Source organism: Petromyzon marinus, chromosome 11 (genome assembly GCF_048934315.1).
Source record: "Petromyzon marinus isolate PM22_M1 ecotype Great Lakes invasive population chromosome 11, UKy_Petmar_22M1.pri1.0, whole genome shotgun sequence".
NCBI lineage: Eukaryota > Metazoa > Chordata > Hyperoartia > Petromyzontiformes > Petromyzontidae > Petromyzon > Petromyzon marinus.
The window spans coordinates 14,337,342-14,364,590 of record NC_133677.1 but is presented as its reverse complement, the minus strand read 5'-3'; the positions used below and the strand labels follow the sequence as shown (position 1 = coordinate 14,364,590).

At 44.1% G+C, this 27,249-nt stretch overlaps 1 protein-coding gene across 7 annotated transcripts in view; it reads left to right on the top strand.

Annotated features, from left to right (window-relative positions):
- CRTAC1 (cartilage acidic protein 1) overlaps positions 1-27,249 on the top strand; it is a 695,955-nt gene that overhangs the window by 189,620 nt on the left and 479,086 nt on the right. For all 7 annotated transcript variants that reach the window (XM_076066243.1, XM_032952553.2, XM_076066244.1 and 4 more), the window contains exon 4: positions 22,086-22,222. In XM_076066243.1, coding sequence (XP_075922358.1) covers positions 22,086-22,222 — 137 coding nt within the window. The remainder of the gene's footprint in view (positions 1-22,085; positions 22,223-27,249) is intronic.

Sequence of the window (27,249 nt, the reverse complement as noted above, 5' to 3'; positions counted from 1 at the left end):
AAATATTTGTACTCTGCAAGTTCCATGAGTGTCAATAATATTTACATTTCACAAAGCTAATGTGCATAGCAGTAAAACTAAGTTGGAATCTAAATATCTATGGATGATGACACCTACTTGTGTGGTACCATGAATCACCACCTCCTGTTTCTGAATGCTTCTCAGCAGCCTCTAGTTAATTCAGGTATATAATTAGCTAAATTGTATGTTATATATAGCATAATCTGTAAAGATACCATGGCATTTAAACTCCGCTGATAATGTATTGTTAGTTCTGTTCATTACCTCAAATAGATTTCTTTTTCCGTTTTTGTCTGGTGTATGCAATTTTAGAGATACAGCGCCGTGCGCAGCTCATGCCTTTATCTTCGTAACGCACCATCACCTGCCTGCAACTGGAAGCGTTGATTTCAGTTGCTTTTCATGATTGTAATATAACAACTTGAAAACGGTACAGTATTCATCAAACTACAGTTCATCATTTGGCTCATTTTTCTGCGTTATCGGTTCCCCTTTTACTTTGTAAATTAAGACATGGTCATCATCGTCATCATTAGGACTGCGCTGCTTTTTAGATGAAAAACGGTACAGTAGTTGATATAAGGTCACGAATGTGAAAATTCCATACCAGTAGGGATGACAAAACGAGTTACACCCCTGAAAATGGATTTGACCTGGCAACATTCTGATTGTGTGTCAAGGGCTCTAATCACAGTATCACCTACCAGTTCCTGTATACATCAGAATTTCCTTCCTCGGGTTGATGAAATAAGTACCACTTTGTGGGAAGACGACAGTGGTCGATCATCATATCGATTGAATGTCCCCTGTCATAGTAACGCGGAATTTCCACCACTGACTCAAAACGTCCACTCGATAGGAATACCGCCCCATCGACGATTGAGCATGGAACCACTTTAATTGGAATGCATCTACGCGAATTAAAAACAAATGGCGAGGAGATGGCACGAGCAGCAGTGCTGCCCAATTTGATGCTAGTTAGGTTGAACTGTGACTATTACCCCTCCTGGGATCATGCAAAGAGCATATGAAACATTGTGATACTGCATTGGCAGAGGTGCCAAATAACAAAACCTCAATACATTTGTCAACAACACTCCCATGAATAGGAAAAGTACGTATAATAATATATTTCCGTTGTAATGACGACTTGACACTTCTCTTGAGATGACACTTTATTGAATACACATTCACTTGACATCAGGCGGAGACCCCACTGCAACAGCCCCGAGTCTCGCCCGCATCTCTCTTATATATCAATCGAGGCCACGCCCCTTTCTCGATCATTCATCATTCTCGCGGACTCTGGACGCTCGCTCCACCGGCAGACTCTACCGTCCTCTTCCGTCTCCTGACCACGCTCCCTTCTCGAACATTCCCGTAGCCACCAGTCGCTTCACACACACAACTGATACCTCTGTCATTACCTCCTGTGGCCACCAGTCCCTTCCCACTCACAAATGATACCCCTGTCATTACCTCCCGTGGCCACTAGTCCACTCACAGGGCATGTAGGCTCGACTGTCATTACAATATGAAGACCAGCCACTGCCAGAAACGTTACTAGTTGTTTTAGTTTTTAGGGAGTGTTAATGAGGAATGTTTTGAGTTTTTGGGAATTTTATGAGTACCCTGCTTCCTACCGTGGGAATGTGTCATGGACCAGGAGGGTACTGTGATCACTTGTGTGACCATTTGTGACCCCAAAATACCCTCGGGTACAAACCTTGTGATTCCCACCAGTTATGGTTCGATGTAGTGTCAGTCCCTCACGTGTAACTGCATACATAAGGATATGTGTGTGTGTACAAGTGCTGTCGTCTCCTCGTGTCAGCGAGTCCTTGTCACTCGATACTTCACTTGTCTGGTTTAATAACTGTGGTGGCATCATGGGTGCTACGGTGGCGAGATGTTAAATACTTCGCCTGGTATACAGGAGGGCGTGGGTTCAATCCCGATCCTGACACCTCTTGTATATTTGGAGTTTACATGTCCAGTCTGTGGTCGCGTGAATTTTTATCCGGGTTTTCCCTCCACATTTAAAAAAATGATTCGCTGCCATCAATTTCCACATGATAATCCACTTCATTGGGATATTATTTGTGGCTAGGTTGCTTCTCAAAAATAACTTTGTAGCTCGGTGGGAATTACCTGGTAAAATTCGAATTGTTTAGTTTTATCTTCTTTGGTTCTTTCGGTAAAGTCACGTAGAATGAGAATAAAATAATAAATTGATAAAATAAAATAACACAATAATATTCTCACGACGTTTCGGCCACAACACAAGCGGCCTTCATCAGGTGAAGGGAGCGAGACTGTCTGGTAGGACAGCGCTGGAGTGACTAAAACTAAACATCGATTTAAAGCTTTCGTGACTGCAATGATTCACTCCAGCGCTGTCCTACCAGACAGTCTCGCTCCCTTCACCTGATGAAGGCCGCTTGTGTTGTGGCCGAAACGTCGTGAGAATATTATTGTGTTATTTTATTTTATCAATTTATTATTTTATTCTCATTCTACGTGACTTTACCGAAAGAACCAAAGAAGATGAATCATTGCAGTCACGAAAGCTTTAAATCGATGTTTAGTTTTAGTTTATTATGGCTATGTAGTTGCAAGTTTATACTGCTAAATGGTGTCTGCCACTATCAACAATGGGGAAAAAAGGCCCCGTTGTTGATAGTGGGCTCACATTAGCTACACCTTCATATGTACCGCTCACCTTCTGCACACCTTCACAACTTCATCACAACTTCATCACAACTTCATGACAGCTTCACCACTCCTATATCACACCTTCACCACAAATTGATCACCCCTTTGCATTGTCCCCATGACCTTTATCACACCATTTACAACACCTTCACCACACCCACTTAAGCCTTTCCCATTCCGGTGACGTACGTGTACGTCAGGCGGGAGGGCGTGTGGCACAGTTTGGCGCCAGCTATTATAGAGTGCGGTCGTGTCGTTACAGTTCTCTGCAGTGAGTACAATGTCTTCGAAAATAACGACGCTATGCCTCTCTAAATAAAATTAACACTAACCGCTTGCACGTTCCGAGACCCATCGGTGAACGGAACCCATCCTGCAACTTGCAGACGTCTCAGGACAAGAAAGGGTTAACTGAACATTCCTCCACATGTGAAAAGCCGTTTTCCTGCCTGGCCTAAATGCACTTCCTGAATTGTGGGAAGTTCTCCTCCCCCTCCTCTGTAGCTGATACCTTGCCAACTTTCCAGTGACACAAAACACTCAAAGTGAAAGCCGCTTATCACATAGCTGAAAGCAAAGTAATTACCAAGCAGGGAAACTTTTGATCAGTTTCTGCCACGCTTTCCCCCATGATTCGACCATTCTAGTGATGGCAATCTTTACAATGATTGGAGTCGTACACTTAAACTGTATAATTGTGTTTTTCACTGAATTCATATTTTTTGACACTTAGGTTTTCACAACCGCTTGTCGTGCTTATGCTAAGCTAGTCACCGTGGGGGTTTGGCTGTGTGTTGAGAATTTCTCCTGTAAAGTTTTCGCCACGTGCTACTGCTGGTATCTTCAGCAGTTGAATCAGAGATGGCGAAAGCTGTAGAGAAAAAAGGCTCAACACGTGTCCCAGCTTGGAAAACCGCGCTTGTTTACGTGTAATAAGTGGAGCACATTACTTACTTTTCCAGGAGAAAAAAAGAGAACCTAATTCTGTTTGTGAGCATTGTGCGGGCGGTTTTAAGCACATGAAAGTAGGTAATGTGTTTTTGACATACTTTCCACTTTGGTGTTCGATAATCCGTTGGATTAGGTTACTCTTGACTTGCCCATGAAAGTAGAATGACCTATTGCAAATGAATAGTGTTAGGTAGTGCAATGAGCAAAACAGACAGGTTTAAACATGCGTAAATGTATTTAATCTTTAACACGTAGGCTTTTGCGACCAATATTATTCATAATAAAGGTTTTTCGGTTAGATCGCGTTATTTATAATGCTCCCGGACCGGGAGCAAGTGAGGGCTTTACTATTCTGGCGAATTTCCCGATGATGCTGGATGTAATTACCAGCGAAGCGTCGTACTCAAACTGTAAATGTTGTGGATTCACTCTTCAACACAGCGGTGGGCTGAAGTAGTAAACTATTTGTCTTTTGTCAACGTGACACTTTTTTTTGCTGATTGGCCATGTCGGGTGTAGGAGGGTTACGACACATTTATAAATAACGCGATCTAACCCAAAAACCTTTATTATGAGTATTTAATCTTGTCAACACGGATTCCATTGCAGTGTTGGATCATCCATTGGCTTGGATTAACATTGGCTTCGCGTTGTAAATTGAAAGCCGCCACCAAATATTCAACTCTAAGGCAGTTCACTCTGGTTAAATCTGGCAACCTGTGCATTATTTGAACATGTTCCATTGTCTTCAATAAAAAAAGGCTGTTAAATTTAATCAAAAGAGCATGAGATTTTCTGTCTGAATAACGTCACGTAACACCAAGAAGAATATTTTAAAAAAAGTTCAGCTATCATCACCACGTTTCCTGATTGCTTATATCAAAGCACGTGCTTTTTTTCCTGATATAATCTTCACACTTCCATAAGTATATTTAACCATTGTACACCAACCCACACTATGTGGATTATTAAGGATATCACCATGAATGTCCATACACATGATAACGCCATTGTATATATGCAGTGAAACCACTCCAAGCCAGGCTTATTGGATGAGAGAGCTTTGTGAATATGTAGGACGTCTGACATACTGCAAATAATGAACACATAATTACGAATATTTAATTTCATTTATACCAAATACCCAACACGTTTAATGAATACTTAATGACAAATATCTACATATTTACAATTTAATATAAAAAATTTAATAAAACTCAACATTATAACTGTACAGTTTAATCTGAGTCACTTGCCATCACCATCAAGTGGAGGAGGAAGGCCGATTCTCAATCCAAGAAACAGGCTGGAGATTGAAACTCAAGAAGCAGGCTGAATCTCAACCCCAAAGAAAGAGATGCTGTTTCTCACGGTCCTTCAAGACTAGTATTTGTATTTAGCATAAACTGACGGCGACAGTGAGAGCGATGAGCGCTACGTCCAAGCGCACGGAATCACAGAATTCCATAAAACAGATAGGCAGCTTTGGAATTGTTAAAGGCAAAGATCTCCCGTATAGCCTTATAGCAGACTATTGGGGCTAGTGCTGTTATCGAGCGCCTATGAGGGCCGGCACGGCACACGAGGGGGTGGGTGGCCAGCAGCACGCCCTGGCCGCCTTTATCTCCCGAGTGGCGATGTTTACACACGGCACCAGCTACTCATTTGAGGATGAGAATTGCTCGTGCACATGCGCACCTGCATCCCGAGTGCACATGTGCACAGCTCGATTAGCACGCGAACAGTGTTCCGCTGATATATTTCCTGGCATCATTTGTTAAACGTCGCGATATTTTTTCAGCCTAATCCTGTCCACCCCGATGAGTTTGTACCACACCGCAGTTACACCTACAAAAAAGTATTTCCAGTGAGATCTTATCATTCGCAGCAATTACAGAATTCACATACAGGCACAAGCAAACACACTGCACATCCCTGTGCAATGTCATAGACAGATATATTTTGTGTGCTGCGCTCACCCTATACCACATGGCCTGACATCAATTTGAACCACCATATACACAGGTAATAAAGGATTATCACGGCCAAAACATATTTTATGATTATTATTATGATGATGATGAGTTCACCAGAGATATCAGCATTTCTGAAAACCAATAATTTGCAAATACAGACTGTACATGGGTGAACATTGATTTACACGCATCTTAATTATCCACATGAAAAAAACTATGACCAATGTGATGTTATTTAAAACTCACTTCAATGACAATACCGACTTCAAAGGAGCCATTTGAAATGGTAAAGCGCATTTTAATGTAAATTGTGGTATTTTAATTACATGAAATTGACACCTATAGCAATGCAAGTACATTATATCTAGATTAATATGTATTTCACGGTACAGTGATGTACGTTTGTTTTTAAACCATTTTTAATGCGTGACATTTATATATTACAAAAAGATGGATAAACAGTCAGTGTCTAAGGGAATCCATCTATAATGACACATTTGGAATAAAACATAATAATCTCGAAACAAAAATCATAATAGTGAGAATAAAAAAGCTCCTTTTTATGATCTACATTTTAAAACCCAGTAATAATCTTTCATTCATGTTTATACAGTATTAAACAAAGTGTGTTCATTGCTTGCTGTTCATATCGTCCTTCATAAATAATAACCCACTCACCGCGGCAGGATGCTGCCGCATTGTCACAGCCAGCACACGGAGCTTACAATCCAAACGTTGCCGGTTCGATCCAATCTCCCTTGCAGCAGTTGATACAATGGGGAACGTTTCTTAAATACCCCCTCGCCCATCTCTGCCCACCTATCAGTACGAATGGGTTCATCAGAGACGATCGGCAGGTTGTGTGTGGTGGGGTAAAGTGTGGGTATTGACACCTCTTCCTGGCCAGATGTCTGGCCAGATGTCTGGCCAGCATGGAAGTATAGGCCACATGTTTTACTATACTATTTTTACTTTACCAGTTAAGGCCCACTGAGCTATATAGCGCTTTTTAAAGAAGCGACCTGGCCACAAATGATAGCGCAACAAAGTGGCTTATCACGTCGAAATTTATAGCATCCAAATACTCTAAAAGCATGCTTATAAATCTAGAGGGAAAAACCGGAGGACCCGAAGAAAATTCCATGCGACCACGGGGACAACATGCAAACTGCAAATATACATGCATTAGGGGCGGAATTGAGCTCACGACCTCTTGCATACCAAGCAAGGTAATTAAAGTCTCGTGGAAATTCATATCAGGCCGTTTTGCCAGTAGGGCTGCACCTTTACCTCTTTTAGTATTTACCGCAACTGAGTCCCAAGGCTCTTTTTTTCAGTAGTCCTGCTTGGGACCACAAACCACGATGCTACTTGAACTACAGTGGTCACAGGTCGCTCCGTATCGTAACTAGCATGATGATACGGTGTGTGTTGGGGGGGGGGGGTAATACTGTATTTGCCTTTTACAAAGACTCAGTGTATCTACCGCTATTTAGGCAATGTCACTTATAGCTCGAGTTGTCCACTGTGGGTGTTATCAAGCACTGCATGACCTACAGGATGACACATGTGGAGCAAATTGAATCAAATGACTTCACCGAGTAGGTGCCAGGCAGTGGATCTACACCGGGTGTGGACGGCATAATATTTACAGCGTTTTTGCTCCGCGCGTTGAAAGTCGCACATATGCAAGAGAAAGGGAAATGTGTGCGGGCAGGAGGGCTGGAGACAAAGATAGGAAGAGCATTCTAGAACATTTCTGCAGTTGTCGGGAAGCTAGTTAACGTGTTAAGGCAGTTGACGTCTCCATTGATGTAAAAGGAAAAGGTGCAGCCCTGCAAATTGCATGCCACTGCTGGCAATAGAGGGCCTCCACGAGAGAGAGAGAGCGCTCCAGAGAGCCCCTCTAAGGGGTGTCCGATTCTTCCATTTCAAGAGGTGCATTATACACTCCAGTGTATTAACATAGCATAGGTTTGGAAGGCTAATATTTTTCGAGCATGACGTTTCAATGCAGATATAACATGATACAAAACTCGTGGAGCGCCTGCATTTCATACATAAGCCAATACTGTGAAAAACATGCCATAGTTTGGGTTATGCATATCTTTACTACTTAAAATCCTAACTCTGTTTTTTTTAATCAGAGGCCATGTATTAAGGGAGGTGGTTCTGGCATTTCATGTTGAACCCGGCAACCTAAATTGATTCCTGTGCACAGCTAACGTTAGTGGTGAGTGATATCTGAACCTTGCCTTGAGTCCTGGGCACCCCCCCCCCCCCCCACCCCTCGCTTCAACAAGCTTGCACTGGGTAATGTGAAGTATGGTCAAATAACCCCCATGAACAGCAGTTGGCAACCTGCGGCTCCAGAGCCGCAGGCGGCTCTTTACGGACCGCTTCATGACATCATGTGTGTGTGTACGTGTGTGCATGAGTGTGTGTATGTATGTGGGAAGTGGTAGTGCAGCGGTTAGCGCGCTGCGCTACGAACCTGGTGAGTTCAATTGCTGCTCACAGCCAAGACCAGTGATGATTATATTATCTGAACCAGTCATGGGCCTCCCCTAGGTCGACTCAACCTTAAACGAGTACCTGGTGCGATGTGTAAACATTGCCACTGGGGAGACAAAGGCGGTCGCGCGTGGTGCTGGCCACCCACCCTCTCGTGTGCCATTCCAGCCTTAACAGGTGCTAGCTAACAGCACTTACCTCAACTGCCTGTTAAAGGATATATGGGGAATCTTTATGTATGTGGTGCTGGATGGGCAATGCTGTCATGGACAGTGCTGTGGGGGGGAGGGCCTTTCCTTTCATGGCGTTTGTAACCACGACAGCAGCCAAATGGGGGCTCTGTATAGGTGCAAGGGGCTGGTAATCCCTCCACCTTCAATTACCACTAAACCACGAATGAAAAATTAATAAGCTTGTGCCGGAGGCCCCGGGGGGACAGGCGTCTATGACGTCTCCTGGCCAAACCCCATTTGGTGGAGCCAGGAGATTGAATCTTTACCCTCAGGGCTCTTCCAGAAACAACAAAAAGCCACTACGGATGGCCACGTGGAATGTTCGAAGGCTCACTGCGGAGGAGAGGCTGCCACTCCTCTGTCAGGAGCTGGACCGGTACCGCCTGGATCTCTGTGGCATTCAGGAGGTCCGGTGGACCGGCTCTGGCTCCTGCCACCATGAGGGGTGGACAGTCCTCTACTCAGGGCAGGAGACTACCAAACAACAGGGAGTGGCTCTTATGAACAAACGAATGAAGGGGGTGTGGGAGCATGGTGGTGAGGTGTGGGAAGCTGTAAGCCCCAGGCTACTTTGGGTCACCTTCCCATCAGATGGAGGCGTGGAGTGGTGGTCGTGGTTACTTATGTCCCCACCAAAGATGAACATTCATGGAGCGATGCAGGCAAGGCCGATGAGTCAGATGCCTTCTATGACCTCCTGTCACAGGTGCTAGCTAAAGTGGCCCCTCGGGATAGAGTCATTTTGTTGGGTGACTTCAATGCTCGAGTTGGTCATGCTGCTGGCACCTGATCTGGAGTGATTGGAAGACATGGGCCAGATCAGCTCAATAACAACGGTAGGAGGCTGCTAGATTTTTTTGCAGCCCATGGGCTTGTAATTACCAACACGCTGTTCCGGCATCGGCGCATCCACACAACATCATGGATGCATGCCGGGTCCAAGCAAGAACATCTGCTGGACTACATAGTGACAGAACAGCGGATGCGGGCCCATGTCCTTGACACCAGGACCTACCGTGGAGCTGATCTTCCCTCTGACCATCGACTTGTCATCTGTAAGATGCGCCTGCCATTCTTCCACTCCGGTGGTGGGTGTACACCCAGGACCCCATTCTAACCTAAGGTGGCCTGGTCTAAGCTAGCTGACGGAAGTTGCAAGCGAGAATTTCATCATCGCTTGTGGCTGGGGTTGGCATCATCCCCCAATCCTCCAGATGTCGAGGGTAAATGGGTGAGGTTTAGGATTGTGACTCAGGCAGCTGCAATGGCTGCTTTGGGTACATGGTCCAGACCTCCCCAGAGGCCCTGGCTAACAGAAGAGGTGTTCAAGCTGGCTGAGAAAAAGTGACAGGCCCACTCTAATCGTCTACAGGATCCCATGTCAGAGAATGAGGAGGCTTACCGCAGCCTTCACTTGGAGGTTCGGAGAGCCGTGAGGCGCTGCAAGGATGGGTGGTGGTCGCAGGTTGCTGAGGAGATGGAGCCTGCCTCAATGGCCCACGATCACAATTCCCTATTTAACTACATCAAAAAAGTAACCTGCAGCGCAACACCTATTACCATCATTAGGGGGAAAAAAAGAGTAATCCAATCTCTGACCCCCAGGAACAGGTTTGCAGATTTGCTGAGCATTTCTGCGAAGTCCTGGGGGAGGGAAAATCCCTCGACATGGAAAACATTGTGGGACAAAGTGGGGATGACCCTGCTGAGGCTGTGGTGCCTCAAATATTGGAAGAAGTCACCCCCTGTGAGTGGCTGGCTGAGGTGCCATCTGTTGAGGAAGTACTAAAGGTGATCCAGAGTCTGAGACCAGGAAAGGCACCGGGTAGAGATGATCTCCCAAGCGAAATGCTGAGGGAGGGTGGTGTCTGTGCACAGACTGCCCTACATGACAGCATAACAACAGTCTGGACCACTGGACGGGTTCTGCAGGATTGGAAGGATGCCCTTGTGGTCCCACTCTTTAAGAAGGGGGATCGCACAGACTGTAACAACTACAGGGGCATCTCACTCCTCAGTGTGCCGGGAAAGGTCTTGGCAAGGATTATTCAACATCGTTTTGCCAGGCACGCTGAGGAGAGGCTTGCGGAGCCCCAATGTGGTTTCAGGAAAGGGCAGTCCTGCACAGATGCCATATTCTCTGTCCGTTTGCTACAGCAGAGGTGTAGGGAAATTCAACAAGACCTACATCTCTGGTTTATTGACCTGGTCAAGGCCTATTATACCATCAGTAGGCCTGTGCTCTTGGTTTTACTTCGTGTTTTCGGAGTCCCTGACCCTCTGCTCACGATCATTAAGGACCTTCATGATAGTGAGCGGGCCCGGGTAAAACTACGTGGCCGAGAGTCGGAACCATTCCCTGTTCACCTTGGGGTGCGACAGGGATGTCCTCTGGCTCCAACATTATTTAACATATTTCTCGACTACGTAGTTCGTGAAGCCTTTGATGGCTGCAACTGAAGAATTTCCATCTGGTACAGATACAATGGGAGGCTGATCGATGCCCGGGTGCGGTCAAGGGATGGCTCCCTATTGGTCAACTACGTTATGTATGCCGATGATCTGGTAATTCCCGCTCACTCAGAGGAAGAGTTGGAGGCGCTGCTGCTGAACCTGGAATGTACCACTAAGAGGTGGGGCCTTACCATCGGCCCCACTAAAACTAAGCACCTGCCTGGGTATTTTGTACCATCGGGCACCCCACCCCCACAACTCCCAATCGGTGATGGGGCAGTTGTGGAGAGAATGGAGATTTTCCCATACCTGGGCAGTGTGCTCATGACCGGCTCTGGTTTGACAGCAGAGGTCTCACTCAGAATCAGTCGAGCGGCATTATCTTTTCATCGGTTGCGTAACGCTGTGTGGAAGCTACCTGGTCTGTCGCTCTGCACGGAGCTTCAAGTCTTCTCGGCCACGGTCATTCCCTCCCTTCTCTACGCTTGCGAAACGTGGACCCCCCTAATGGAGCATCTTCGCCGATTGGAAACATTTAGGCTGGCCTGCCTACGATCCATCCTGGGTTTAACCAGGCTGTATTGTTTGAGGAGCTCATAAATCTTTGAAAGATCTGGGCAAAGTCCCATCGGTGAGCTCCTCCAGCAGGCAAGGCTGCGTTGGCTGGGTCATGCAGCCTGCATGCCCAGTCATCGCATGCCTAAACAGCTTTTGTTTGGCCGGATAGAGGGGGATAAATGGGCGCGGTACGTGCTAGAGAAGAGATGGAGTGATGTGGTACAGGAGGATGTGGAGCTGAGTGGACTTGCCGATGACTGGTACTAGGAGTGTCCAGATCGGCCTCTGTAGAGGAGACTCGTGAAAGACGCTGCTGGGCAGTTGGAGGCAGTCGCCCTCCAACAACAACGGAGGGCGGAGGAGCGGTGCTCACAACAACGAGTGGAGCGCCAGGTGACTAAAGCACAGCAAGTTGGCCAGTCATCTCAGTAGGCCTTGGCAAGGTAAGGTAATTTACCCTTTTTACTGGGTAAAAGCGTAAAGGTAAAGTGTAAAGGTGTTGACATGCCAAGGGGTAAGGTAAAGGGTAGGGTAAAGGTAGCGCTGAAGAATTACCCGGTAGGGTAAAGGTAGCGCGAAGTATTACCTGGTAAATACCTTGTTTACTGCTCGCTAAAAGCTCCGTGGCGCAGTCCGTGGCCTCCATTTAAAATTGGAATCATGGAGAGTATTCTATATGAATAAAGCGCTCTACCTAGCATTTACCTATTATAAACCTTTTTCTTGTGTAGTACCCCCAGTAATTACCCTGTAATCGGGTAATTTGTATGAGGTAAGGGTAAAAGGTAGGGTAAAGGTAGGCTCGTTGTTTTTACATTTTACCTTACCTTGCTGAGGCCTACATCTCAGCCATTTGACCCGTGGCACCTGGATCTGCCCCGTGACCTCCTGCCAGCGGGCGTTTTACACTTCACGTGGCCTCAAGGTGCACATAGCCTGGCCCAAGCGTCGTGGTGACGTCACCACCACTTAGTGGCGAATGGCTGTTTTGTAGTTGTTGTGTGGGGAGCAGTCGTGTCGTAGTTATTGTGCTGCATTACGAAACTTGCGACCCGGGTTTGATTCCCGCTCACGAGCAACACCAGTGACGATTATCTGAACCGGTCCTGGGAACTCCCATAGGTCGACTCAGCCTCAAAATGAGTACCTGGTGCAATGTGTAAACATCGCCACGAGGGAGACAAAGGCGGCCGGGCATGGTGTTGGCCACCTTCGTGTATCTTGCTGGCCTTCGTAGGTGCTCGCGAACAGCACTTGCCCCAACAGTCTGTTACAGGCTATATAGGGGATCTTTGTCTTCGTATGTGTGTATGTATTCACATGCATTGCTGCTCTTTAAATATTGAGTTTTGTACTGAATTCGTTTTGTACTACATGGACATGACTTTGCCATTCATGGATTGACAAATAGCTGTAAATTATTGGCAAGTGGTCTTGCGGTTAGAATGCTTTACTCACAATTGACAGGTTGAGTTAAATCAGGGTTGTCGTCCACTTCAGCGCATCAACCCTCCAGGGTAAAACACAATCCGTGACAATTAGTGGGAAGTGAATAGTTCCCTTCAAAACACGTGCCTCAGTCAACACCCGGACACGATTCAGGGCCCTCCCTCAACTTGCTCGCTGTCCCCCGCCCCCCGAACCAAGACTGTCCTGGCAGGAGCACCATTGCTCTGTGGCTGCCCTACTCATTTGGAATTGCATACCGCTACACATAACCAGCAACAGCATCAAATCCACCACCACTTTTCAGAGACAGTTGGAGGCTACTCATCCTGTTTCGTGGGTCTTTGAGGAGTTTGGCTCCAAGTCGCGAATGGAAATTTGACTTGTCATGGAAATGTGTGTTTATAAATTATTTATTATTATTATTTTGGAAAGACCAGCTCCTGCCATATAAATATGGAATTCGACCAGGGTAACGCTTGTTATTTTTGTTTGAAGATCCAAAATCCACAATGACTGGAGTTATTATTTTAATACCATTTTTTACTTTATTGTTTTTTTATAAAACTAAGATGCCATGTTAGTTTGCTGGATGAATTGAATGTTTTTTTTTTCCTAAATAGAATCACCATCACATACATGCATGCAGCAATCTATTCAATAAATTGTTCAGGACAATTTTAGAAATTTGAAATTTGAGCTTAAGGTAAATTACATAAATATTCTGATGGGAGCTTAACGCGTGATAGCTCTGCTAACTGTTTAGACAATGTGGCCAATTCAACGAATACCTGTCTGGTTAAAACAAAACTCTGAAAGTTTAATGAGGTGCAGACTATGGACTTCTGAGTTAAAAGTTTCACATTGATTTACAAGCATGGCAATGGTAAAACCACATCAAAAGGATTTTGAACGTAAGCAATAATTTAATGTAGTCTAGCGGTTACGGCCTTAAGTGATCTAAATCATCATTGTTACGTACATGTAAAGTTGTACAAATTGGAATCTACATGCACAAAAAGTAAATTGTACTGACATTTTTATTTCCAAAAGTGCCATATTCGTGAATATGAATTTGATGGTAACGTGGCCCAGTGGTAGCGCGTTCGCTGCTTGTTGCAGAGCTTCGCGGTTCAATCCAACAGCTTCCCTGATTATTACTGCGGGTGTCCTCACCGCAAAAGTACGCGCCACCTGCCTCAGTGGATGGTGAAGATCCTGTGATGTAATTTGCAAGAATAGGCCATCGTATGCTGGTGTCATGGTCCAAATTTGAAATATTACCCACAAGTTACTCATTTGGGGTTATACAGTAATTCCTCGTTTAAAGCGGTAGATGTGTTCATGAGAAGTGCCGCGTTAAGTGAAAATGCGTTAAGCGAAGAATGACTGTATACACATGGGGCAGATTAACACATAGGCTTTCGCAACCAATATTATCCATAATAGAGATTTTTGGGTTAGAACGCGTAAATATAATTTGTCATTAAACACGCCATCACCCAATACAGCCGATTTGTAAGGTTTGTCACGTAAACAAAACATGCCAATTCGTTACTAGTTCAGCAACGAGTATAAATAAATACAGACAATGCAAATTTGTATTGCATTTGCACTATAAAATCAACCTGCAGTCATCCCATGACATGAAAAAAAACTCAGATTATGGTATGATGTTGCATACTGTATCATTCCACACGTATACCCAGAACCCGCGTATTGTTCAACCACACAGATCAAGAAGTAGTTTGTCGAACGCTCATAAAGCGTGTTAAATGGTGCTGATTCCATGTTGTGCGAAAAGTTCCTCCCTAATAGAAGAAATACGTTATAGTGAAAGCGCGATGTGCGAACACGCGTTAAGCCAGAACTTACCATACATAGCAATCATTGCTATGAACAGTCATGAGACTCAGTGAGCCTTTCCAGGGTATGCAAGTGTAGTGACATAGAATTGGTCACTAAGTAGCATAGCGCTGGCTGCTGGCAGGGAAGGGGATCTGCAGCTTGTAGCAGCCCTGACTGACAGCAGGCCACGGGATAGACCCGAGAGGGATGTAGGGGAAAGGTGACAGAAGGGGCACGTAAGGGAAGCCCGGGAACCCGCTAGTAGGTTCTAGAAAGGGGATGTGGCCAGGGTGGAGCAAGGCCATGCTGGTAGGATAAAAGGGGACCCCGTGCGGGAGCTCGGGGCTGTCGTTTGGAATGGGATCCCCATCGTCGTCGTTGCTGCTGAAGATTGTCACCATCATCGCTGTCGTCTCGTGCCTTTGTCGCTGTCGTCTCATCTGATATATTGTGCTGCTAGACGTAGTTGGCTGTCTTAGTTCAGTGCCGTCAGTGTCAGACGGCTAGTGTTGCGTGTAGGCTCGCAGCCAGTGTAGAGTTGCATATAAGCGAGAGACAGTGCGTAACAGTGTAGGGTGTGTATTGTACAAAGTGTGCTCGGTGTTTAATTAAAGAATTGCCTACAAGAAGTTACGTCTCCAAGTCAGTCACGACACAAGTATAATAAATAAACAATGTACAACTGTGACTGCAGGGATTCATATTTTTGGTTCTTTCGGTAAAGTCACGTAGAAGGGAAACAAAATAATAAAAATATAAAATAATACAAATATAAAACAATAAAATTCTCACGATGTTTCGACTGCAACACAAGCAATTATCATCAGGTGTGAAAACCACAGCAAGAAAATTTGAATAAAGTGGCAGGTTTTTTGTACGTTAGCACCACGGAGAGCGATTTGGCAGTTATTCAGATAGACGAGTCCATCTATGTTCGGAAAAGAGGAGGGGGGAGACGAAAATAATGGATGCGGTCTGAAAGCCACCGTAAGCGTGAACAATCAATTAAGACCCGAAATGGTTTATCAAATCCTTCCAATGATTGCTAAGCCAGAATCCATCTTCTCGGTTGAAATTGTCTCTGTGTTTGTATATGTGGATACCCTCATGAACGAATCTCTCATGGTAGCCAGATGGCTTGCAGATAACCTCTGTCTTGGAGAAGTCAATGTCATGTGAGCCTACTGAATTATAACAGTGATCTGCCACGGCCGAGGTGTTGGTCCTACCGTGTTTTAGGTCTGCTTTGTGTTTACGAATGCGGTCCGATACATGTCGTTTGGTTTCTCCAATGTAACTACTACCACAGAGGCAACTTAGTTTGTAGACGCCAGGGAACTGTATGTCCGGAATCACATCTTTTACAGACGATACCAGATCACGGATTTTATGTAATGTGTTGAATCGGACCTGGATTTTGTGTTTACGCAAGATTTTGGAGATCTTTTTTATGATCCCCGCAATGTAGGGTAAAGTGATGGTTTTGAAAGGTTCCTCAAGAGGGGTCTTCTTCATGGTTGGAGTGATAGCTTTGCGGATTGTGTAGTCGGAGTAACCATTTGCCTTAAGAGCTTGGTGTACGTGCTTGAGTTCACTGGCTATGTGTTCCTGGTCGGATATGCATTGGGCTCTATGGTGCAGAGTCTTGATGAGGGAATTCTTCTGGGATGGATGGTGGTGGGAATCCGATTTCAGGAAAGCATCCGTATGGGTAGCTTTCCTGTAGTGGCTCATTGAACCATCAGGTCTCTTTTTTATTAGGACATCCAAAAAAGGTAGCTTGCCATCTTTTTCGACTTCCATGGTAAATCTGATGGCTGAGTGTATGGAATTGATGTGGTCGAAGATTTGGTCTAGAGCAGGCCGGCCATGTGGCCAGGTGACAAAAGTGTCATCCACGTACAATTTCTAGCTTTATGTAACGGAGAGGCAGCTATTTACAATTGGATACTCTATTTATTTTGAATTAATTTGAGCACAGAATAACGTTTATACAGGAGAAAAATGGCATCAATGACAGGACTCTTTGTTCTAATCAGTGATGTCCACTGTCAATTTTGTGCATGTCATGCTCTCTGTTGGACACAAATCTCAAAGTTAAAGTTGGCTGTGTCTATCAGTGACAGATTGTGGCAGTTAGGGGTCGAAATAATGAGCAATATCCCAGGGAATACGAGTCAAACGTATTACACGCTTCAAAATGGCATTCATCTCTCAGAAATGGTAGTTAGGGGAGTGCAGAATGGGGGACCCAAGCTGTGCTTCGGAGAAAATTAATGTGCTGCTGATATTTGGCACAACCTCCTTCTAAGCATGAGCACTCTTAACAAACAATATACAGACATGGCAAGTAATAATAACGGTTACAAAATACAGAGGATGTGGTCTTCTTGGTGTGGGTGTATGGCCGTACAGGTGTACATCTCGCAGGACAAGCACAATCGGTTTGGATTGTGGACGCGTTCCCGCTATTACCTTCGCTGCAGGGGTGCTATCAAGACGGTTGTTTGATAGGGAGATTTGTACAGCGGGTCGCACAGCTGCCCCAGTGCGCCCCTGTGAAATCACCCGTACGGTGTATATGCTGCTAGGCGGACTGTGCTCAGCCAAGTGAATGAGCGGATAGAGAGCTCCCTGCCTGAGCTAGACAGCGGTCGCAACACGTGAAACCAATGTTGGCCGCCAGATGACACAAATCTTGCTGGCGATCGTCTGACGGTGGGCAGGAGATTTTCTAAAGCTAGTGAATATGTAAAAAAGTCTCACTGGATGGATAGAACGAAACATAATAGGAGGAGATGAAATCAGCGATGGAGCTATATATCTTATTGCACCGTCGCAATTTCAGAATCAACTTCCCCGGAATAATCGTGAAAATATCGGCTTACTATGTTTCAGTAATATGCCTTTGAAACTAAATTCACACCAAAAAAACTCCCAAGCTATGGTTCTTAAAGGTGCTTATGAAGCCACATTGTAAGCAGGGTTTACCCTCATCTTTCATGTGTGCAAAGAAGCGTGATGCTGAAGAGAGTAATACAAGTGTGAACGTGTAAACATCACAATTATGGACTTAAGTCAAATAAACGTAGACATGAAAGCAAGCAGCCCTACCGGTTATGCTTACTGCAAGACCACAATTGTTTCGATGTGAAATAAATCACCGACGGAATGTGCACTCCGCACACTTAAATGGCAGCAATGTTGACAGACGCCCATGAGCAATGCTTTGCTCCTCACCTTTGTGGCATGGTGTATGTTGCGTGACAGCCAGCGTTTGTGTTTAATTCACAGGCAGATCTGTTGGTATCTACATTTTTCTACAATGCTCACAATGGGTGCCTTGGCTTGCACCTGATGCGCATGCTTACGTAATCTGCAATGACCATGAAATTAATCGGCTGCATAGGCATATATAGCCTATTTGATATAAAAACACTATTACCTTTTTAACACCTATTTTATGAATATGCATTATGATATGTATTTGTCTCTGAAGGAATGTAAACAATTCTGGCTTGAGTACTCAAAGTTGAAGGTGCTGCCCTGCATTGCTCGCTCACGCCACGGCTGGCAAAGGGGTCTTAACGAGAGGGATTTCTAGAGAGCCCCCCTCTGCAGGGCATTCGTCCTACCCTTCCATGCAGGCCAGACGTCTTCTACCACACGTGACCTGCCGATTGACTGTGGTGAACCCACTTATACCGCTGGGTGGACAGAGTTGGTGGGGCAGGTGGTGGAGGGGGAATTTAAGAAACTTACATTGCAGTTACATTATTCCTCCCCTCACCCCTTCCTCCATCTTCTTCCCTTCCCACTTAAATACACTGCTCCCGATCGTTACCCCTACCGTGGTAGGGCAGCGAGCCCGGGGGCCTCCGATCGACCACTCAATTTTGAGGGTGCATTGCTCCGAGTTTGGTACACGTGACCTGATGCGTTTTTTGAAAAATCTGCTTTCCATTCTGGGTTCTAGAATGAGAAAATAAAATATATATTTATTTAAAAAAATAAACTTATGTTGTTTCAACTGTCGAGCCAGGAGATCGAATCAGCGATCTCTGGATTACAACTCCAGTGCACTGCTAACCAAGTACACCACAGTGTTAGCGTCCCTTGGCCTTGAGTATTAGGTACCGTAATCAGGTAAGAAAATCTAAACAAAATGCATCATTATCAAAAATCGAGGTTTTTATCGTTTAGATCTCGTAAATATAATGTGTCGTTAAACCCACTCTCCAACACAGTCGTGTGCTGAACTAGATACGAATTGGCACATTTTGTTTACGTGACAAACCTTACTAATCGGCTGTGTCGGGTGGTGGCGGGTTTAACGGCACATTTATTTATTTATTTACGTTATCTAACCCAAACAAAACCCTCTATCATAAAATGTAATACTGCATACGTATTGAAACCAAGTGGACGCTGATTTGTAAGTTGACCTCATCAAATCCTATCGATGAATGCCGCAGCCTCTAATTGTAGGACTGACCGATCACAATGTGCCAATTATAATTTAGAGTTTTTAAAAGGTAGAAACGTTTTGCGTCGGTTTGTTTGAAGAGAATGAAATGGAAATACAATATAGCCTTTCGTTGTTGAATTGAATTGGATTACATAAAATAAGCAATACAATAAACATTACCTTTTTAGATGATTAACTTTTTCAATGTTTTGTCATTAAATAAGAACAAAAATCTACATGTATGGTCCGTTAAAACAGCAACATGTGCCGAGAGAGATCAGTTTATTTGCTCTCTCAAATTATCTAAAAACAATTTGATTTTCAGTATGTATAATATATATTTTCGCGCAAAGAGTGCTGTTTTACGATAAACGATTGCATAAACGTATTGATGTTTTGTGGTATAGCCTACACATGGGGAACGTGCATTGGTTTATTTTCTTGGCACATCACTGGCACATGAAGCAACAACAGCTTCTATGCGAAATCTCGTGTGCCTTGACGCTGCCTGTGATGGAGGCTGATGTGGAGACCTTGCAAGTGTTAAGTTCAATTTAGGTTCCTTTCCAGAGAGAGGGTGAACCACTTTCCCTCGAGGATGGGCACAGGCGGGCCACGTCCGTCATGTATCTATCTGCTCGGCAACTGCTCTTTTTCGGCATTATGTCGTGCAGCTCTATTAGATGACCGTAGCGTTTCTCAGAACCACGCGTTTGTAGAAACGACCCTGACTGGCCGGAACATGGCTGGAACGTGGCTGAACTAGATTTCGTAGTGACTTCCTCGATGTGTGGGAATGCTTACCAATGATGTAATTAGAAAGAATCTCCACGAGGTATTCTTGTTAAAACGTTTGTTTTCAACCGTATATTACGGAAACCTGCCATGGATGCTTGATCGGTTCGATTACTTGCAATATAGTCACCAACATTTTAGCCAACTGTGTTGATTCCATTTACCCCTGTAGCTTAATGAGCCTACCTGCACAAGTGGGTAATTCATCGCTAATCTAGCTTGTCTAATACATTCATCATCATGCTTGCAGTTTAGATCTCGCTCCTTGAACACAGTGGGTATTTAGCCCCAACAAAGGAATTCATGCAAGGGACTTGAAATTTATTCATAAACATGACAGTCGCCTTTTTTTGCTGACAATGCATTATAAAAAATATATATACACGAAACACTCCCCGCCATAGGAACGTGGAATCCCGCCACAGTCTCCTGACCGTGAATGTTTAGAGGAGCACTCCACCACGCTCGTTCGAGTGACAAACTGCTGTTATATACCATATACATTTTAATAGAGGTAATTGCTTGAAATGTGCATTGTGATTTATAGTATACTGCATATGCATTTATAATATGCTTTTTTCCAGTTCCATATGTGCCAGGGTAGCTAAAGCATGGGACATTAAATCAGCATTCCTCACACTGCAGGATGCAAATCCTGGGGGATCGCGGTGTCATTAGAGCTCGGTTGCGACTCAGGCTGATGAGAAATAAACAACAAGGAAAAAGCATCTGTTTTATTAAAAACAGAAGGTCACATTTTATGATTTTTCTTTTTTTTTTAGAAAATCAAATAAATACGAAGATAAATATATTGTCTGAAATGAAAGAAAAAACATCTCGGATGTATTTTCTACGGACGTTTGTGCGACACCAAAAGAACTTGGACCAGATGTGTGTGCCCCTAGCAATCGTGAGAAAGCCAAAATCAATACAATGACCGAAATGTATATAAATTTAGCTGTGGGTAATTGACAACACAAAAATCTTGGAATTGCATCTATTGCACTGTGCTCGCGTACCAACGTATTACAGCATCCCGTACATACGCGTTTCATAAAAGTAATAATTTACGTGATATTCATGTTTTGTGAAATCATATCCACGTTCTGCATACGTTGCTAACTGCTGCATGCCAAGTTTCCCTATTCTGGCTTTCTCAAGTCCCCCTCTGTAAAGCCTTTATCTCTCTCCCTACACGTGCCCTGGTTATTCGCGATGCTCGGTTTCCCTTGTGGTTGACCTTTTAAGTTGTGTTTGCTCTTGAGTGATATCATTGCATGATCGTATTCAAGTCACCTGGTCTAAAACCAATATTAATTAAAACGGCTCCCAAGGCCTCATTTGAAAACAAAAGTGGACAACCATGGAGCCTCTGGGAAACAACGTACAGTCGTTCAATTTTCATTGACGGCCAGCGTCCTTCATTTGTATGCAAATTACGTCATACTGTACATTGCAAATGTCTTAGTTTGAAATAAAGTAAATGTGAGCTGTTAGCTTGGTACAATTAATTTTAAATATGCAATCAAACAAACCGATCTATTTTAATAGATTTATCTTATTATCTAATGTGAAGCTAAAAACACTGTCGTCTTTGTGGTGGACTTTATATTTTTTTATGCTTGCGTTTGGCTGCCTTAGACCCAATGCCGTTTTAAACGCACGAACAGCTCTTGATCGGGTGTCTTCTTCTCCCGTGATCTCCAAAGTTTCATTATTCTCTGCATTAATTTTAATCCCTTCACACTGCTCTGATGTTCACCAATTTTTTGATGTCCACATTCTGAATCTGTCTGCCTCTGGCTTTGCTCCACATAGCCTTCCTTCCGTTCTGAACCCATTGGTCGGCACTCCTCTTGCAAATGACCCCATTTGTTACCACACAGCAACATCGTCACCCTACTGGCGGGCTATGACCGTCCGTGCAAGAGAGCTCCTTCCTGATAAGCTTGTGGTTGTAAAGAATGGCGCAAATACCAAATGTAATTATTATTATTCGCCTGTAAGGGCCATACGCGTATCTCGCCCACAGTGCTGTTTTTGTGTGGAACAATGTACGCATCACCGATGTTACATATATATTATCCCCTGATCTGTGCCCGGCAGGAATGGCTACTTACTCGGATAAGCTGTTCAAGTTCCGTAATGGGCGCTGGGAGGACATCCTTAGCGACCCGGTGAATGTGCAGCGTGGCGTCGCCTCCCGCTTTGCTGGCCGCTCAGTTGCCTGCATCGACAGGAAGGTATTGCACGCGTTTCCAAGCATCGATGAATACACTGTAACAACATAACAAGTGTATATATAGTGTATATATATACAGTCGATCCTCATATAACGGGTCTTGGTTTCGTGACTTGAATTGGATACAATGCGAATGAGTCAACAGAACTACGTCGCACAGGTAGGAATAAGCAGTTGTACGACTGCCTCAGCGAAAAAGTGAGGGAAAAAAGTATTTGATCCCCTGCTGATTTTGTACGTTTGCCCACTGACAAAGAAATGATCAGTCTATAATTTTAATGGTAGGTTTATTTGAACAGTGAGAGACAGAATAACAACAAAAAAATCCAGAAAAACGCATGTCAAAAATGTAATAAATTGTTTGCATTTTAATGAGTGAAATAAGTATTTGACCCCCTCTCAATCAGAAAGATTTCTGGCTCCCAGGTGTCTTTTATACAGGTAACGAGCTGAGATTAGTAGCACACTCTTAAAGGGAGTGCTCCTAATCTCAGCGTGTTACCTGTATAAAAGACACCTGTCCACAGAAGCAATCAATCAATCAGATTCCAAACTCTCCACCATGGCCAAGACCAAAGAGCTCTCCAAGGATGTCAGGGACAAGATTGTAGACCTACACAAGGCTGGAATGGGCTACAAGACCATTGCCAAGCAGCTTGGTGAGAAGGTGACAACAGTTGGTGCGATTATTCACAAATGGAACAAACACAAAATAACTATCAATCTCCCTCGGCCTGGGGCTCCATGCAAGATCTCACCTCGTGGAGTTGCAATGATCATGAAAACGGTTAGGAATCAGCCCAGAACTAGACGGGAGGATCTTTTCAATGATCTCAAGGCAGCTGGGACCATAGTCACCAAGAAAACAATTGGTAACACACTACGCCGTGAAGGACTGAAATCCTGCAGCGCCCGCAAGGTCCCCCTACTCAAGAAAGCACATATACATGCCTGTCTGAAGTTTGCCAATGAACATCTGAATGATTCAGAGGACAACTGGGTGAAAGTGTTGTGGTCAGATGAGACCAAAATGGAGCTCTTTGGCATCAACTCAACTCGCCGTCTTTGGAGGAGGAGGAATGCTGCCTATGACCCCAAGAACACCATCCCCACCGTCAAACATGGAGGTGGAAACATTATGCTTTAGGGGTGTTTTTCTACTAAGGGGACAGGACAACTTCACCGCATCAAAGGGATGATGGACGGGGCCATGTACCATCAAATCTTGGGTGAGAACCTCCTTCCGTCAGCTAGGGCATTGAAAATGGGTCGTGGATGGGTATTCCAGCATGACAATGACCCAAAACACACGGTCAAGGCAACAAAGGAGTGGCTCAAGAAGAAGCACATTAAGGTCCTGGAGTGGCCTAGCCAGTCTTCAGACCTTAATCCCATAGAAATCTGTGGAAGGAGCTGAAGGTTCGAGTTGCCAAACGCCAGCCTCGAAACCTTAATGACTTGGAGAAGATCTGTAAAGAGGAGTGGGACAAAATCTCTCCTGAGATGTGTGCAAACCTGGTGGCTAACTACAAGAAACGTCTGACCTCTGTGATTGCCAACAAGGGTATTGCCACCGAGTACTAAGTCATGTTTTGCAGAGGGGTCAAATACTTATTTCTCTCATTAAAATGCAATTCAATTTATAACATTTTTGACATGCGTTTTTCCGGATTTTCTTGTTGTTATTATGTCTCTCACTGTTCAAATAAACCTACCATTAAAATTATAGACTGATCATTTCTTTGTCAGTGGGCAAACGTACAAAATCAGCAAGGGATCAAATACTTTTTTCCTCACTGTAGCATCACACAAGGTTGGATGCTTCTAGTTGCTACCCCTCAGTCTTTGTTCGGCCTGCATACGCATCTCACGTGTTATTGCGGACTGTGCTTTACCCTATATTACATTATTTACTATAACGCGATTTTTCCATAATCCGGTGTTCTTCAGGAACGCAACTACCTACGTTATAGGAGAACATACTGTATATATCTTTAATAATACACATTATGTCTGCGTGCATATTTTTTTGCAATCGTTTTTGTTACAAGATGTTTCTGTTGTTTGAACAAAAAACAATGTGGCATTGCATAAAATTTGACCGCCCGTTTGCGTGTTTGTTTAAGTGTTGTTCTTAAGTGTTCTTAATTTAGAGCCAACAGCCCCGTGCTCCCAGTACCTTATCTGACATGTTCACTAATGGTTTCGAGTGAGCCAGAGCTATGCAGTACTCAGAGCCAAGCAAGGCTGCTTTGTGTCCCTACCAACATGCTACTCGCAGCCCTTGGTCTGCACACTTTTCAATGGCGGCAGGGAGCTAGGCTATGTATGTTAAGCTTCTTTCACATCATATGTAGCCAACCGTGCTAATCGGAGGTGCCTGGGAAGGACAACAAACTAAACACAATAAGCAGTTCTAAATAAATTATTTTTCAATCTGGATTTAGAAGTGCATAGTTCCAGTGGGTTCCTGATATCAAAAGGAAGAGCGTTCCAGACGACCGCAGAAGTGCTTCTGAAAGCGCACAATGCAGTGATCTTCTTTGTTCGATGGTTAGCCAAAAACCGCGGCTGCTAGGATGACCGGAGTGCACATGATGGTTTATGCTCCTTGACGATATCAGCAAGGTATTGTGGTTCATTTGTGGCAAACACTTTGTGTGTAATGAGCACGACCTTATGAATGGCTAAGTAGTGATGATACTTTGGGCACCACAGTTGCAAGTGGGTGCCGCGGTGGCGAGATGTTAACTACCTCGCCTGATATACAGGAGGTTGTGGATTCGATCCCGATTCTGACGCCTGTATATTTTGAGTTTACATGTTCTCTCCATGGTCGTGTGGATTTTTCTCCGGGTGGGTCCTCCGGTTTTTACCTCCACATTTATAATTAACACGCATTTAGGGTATTTGGCTGCTATCAATTTCCACACGATAGGCCACTTCATTGCTCTATCATTTGTGGTCAGGTCGCTTTTGAAAAAGAGCTATATAGCTCAGTGGGCCTTACCTGGTAAAATAAAAAAAATGTTTCATTTAAATATTTCTTTGGTAAGGGAACTTTGTTGTTCCATCTCACGGGATACCACTCGTGGGAGATTACCCTACAGTCCCTCCTCAAAAAGTCCCGCATTTGTCACAACCCCTTTTATATAGCCTCAAACTTTCTGGAACCTCCCGGAAGGTTACTTAAAGCTCTTCACTATCCTCTATCTCACAAATTCTGTCCCTTGTTCTCTTCTCACAGCCCTGATCTATGTTGCTGGAAAATACCCCTTGTCGCTCATCCACAGCCTGATTCCCTCCCTTCACTCCCCCTATTTATTTCCTTAGTCAAACCAAATCACAGAGTTTACTTTAACCTGTACAGAACATTTTTCTGGCGTCTCTTGCTCCCACATGTTTACACTGTCTTTTTCGACTTGCATGTGTTTTATGTCACTGTTTAAATTAAAATACTGAATAGAGCTTACTTTTACCTGTACCTAACTTTTTCCGGCACCTCTTGCTCTCATATTATATCTGCACTGTTTTGATTTGCATGTGTTTTGTTTACGACTGTTCAAATACCTCGTTTGTTAGTTGTGCAATGTTCCATAAGGACCCTGCTGTACTCTTTCTCTGCAACATTGATGTTTTTGTCTTTGTTGTTTTTGTTGCTGCTGCTGTGCTCATGCAGCACCACGGACCTCCCGCGTAAAATAGCCGGGTAAACTGGCTAAATGGGACCATCTGTGTCACAAAGCAAAACACCCTAAACTAAACGTCGCCTGCCTCCAACTCTCTTCTCTCCCTCCTTTCCCTCTCCTGCCAATTCCCTCTTTTCGGAATCCTCTGCCAATCCCCAACGCATTCCCCGTGCCGTGCGCGTGCTCTCGATCATGAATGATTTTACCCGAGGTGTCCTTACGTGGCCCTTGCATTACCCCAAGGTGTCCCCACATGACCCTTACATAACCATAAGCTACGTTAGCCTATGTTTAGTTTAAATTTGAAGTTTTTCATCCTGTATTTGTTAAGCTACGACAGCCAGCTGGTTTTTGGCAGTTGAAAATATTGTATTACCACAGTGGTCCTGTGCAGTGTTGCCAACTTGGCGATTCTGTCGCTATATCTCGCAACTTTCTCGGTTTTCCTGGGGACAAAATGTTGTTTGGGGACGAATACAAGATGTAGACATTGGGGCAATTCCAGGGTATCTATTAAGGATCCTGTGTCAGTTTACTTTGTTTAATACTCGAAAATTGTCTCGTGACGATATTCACGTCTTTAAAAGGTCTACCTTGTGACATCTGGTTGGGGGGGTTTGACGTTTGTTTGGCGACGTTCCTCCAACGGGAATTGGCAGCACTGATGACGTGATGTCAATAACGTGTTCCGGGATATATAGTAAACACAGGCCAGTGGTACAGTTTAAAGGGTTTGGTATGATATCCCCAGGAAGTTCAAGCTAATATTTGTATCACATCGATGTGGGATTTAGTTTATTTGCTCACTGTTTTAGTTATTCCATGAACGTGAGGTTTGATCAAGAGTGACACCAAGGTAACATGGTTTTTGTCTTTTCTAACTGAGAGCAGAAGGTTATACTGAGTTTGACTTTTGCTTTTGAATTGTCTGGGTGCAAAGTAGACAGCTGAGTTTCAGTATTCTTGGGTAATGTTATGATTCTTTTGATACCTTTTTTCCAGTTTTTGGGAAAGTTTTCTGTTTTCTTTGGGTCTTTTGGTAAAGTCACGTAGATAGGTTCAAAGAAAATAACAAAACATATGATTTTGATTGAAAGCTTTCCTGACTGCAGGGATTCATATTCTTGGTTCTTTTGGTAAAGTCACGTAGAAGGGAAACAATAAAATATAAAACAATGAAATTCTCACGACGTTTCGACTGCAACACAAGCAGTTATCATCAGGTGTAAAAACCACAGCAAGAAAATTGGAAAAAAGTGGCGGTTTCATTGAAAACTTGGTTCATCAAGGACTAAATACTGAGGTACCCCCCTTGGTGAGACACTGCTTAACCAATACA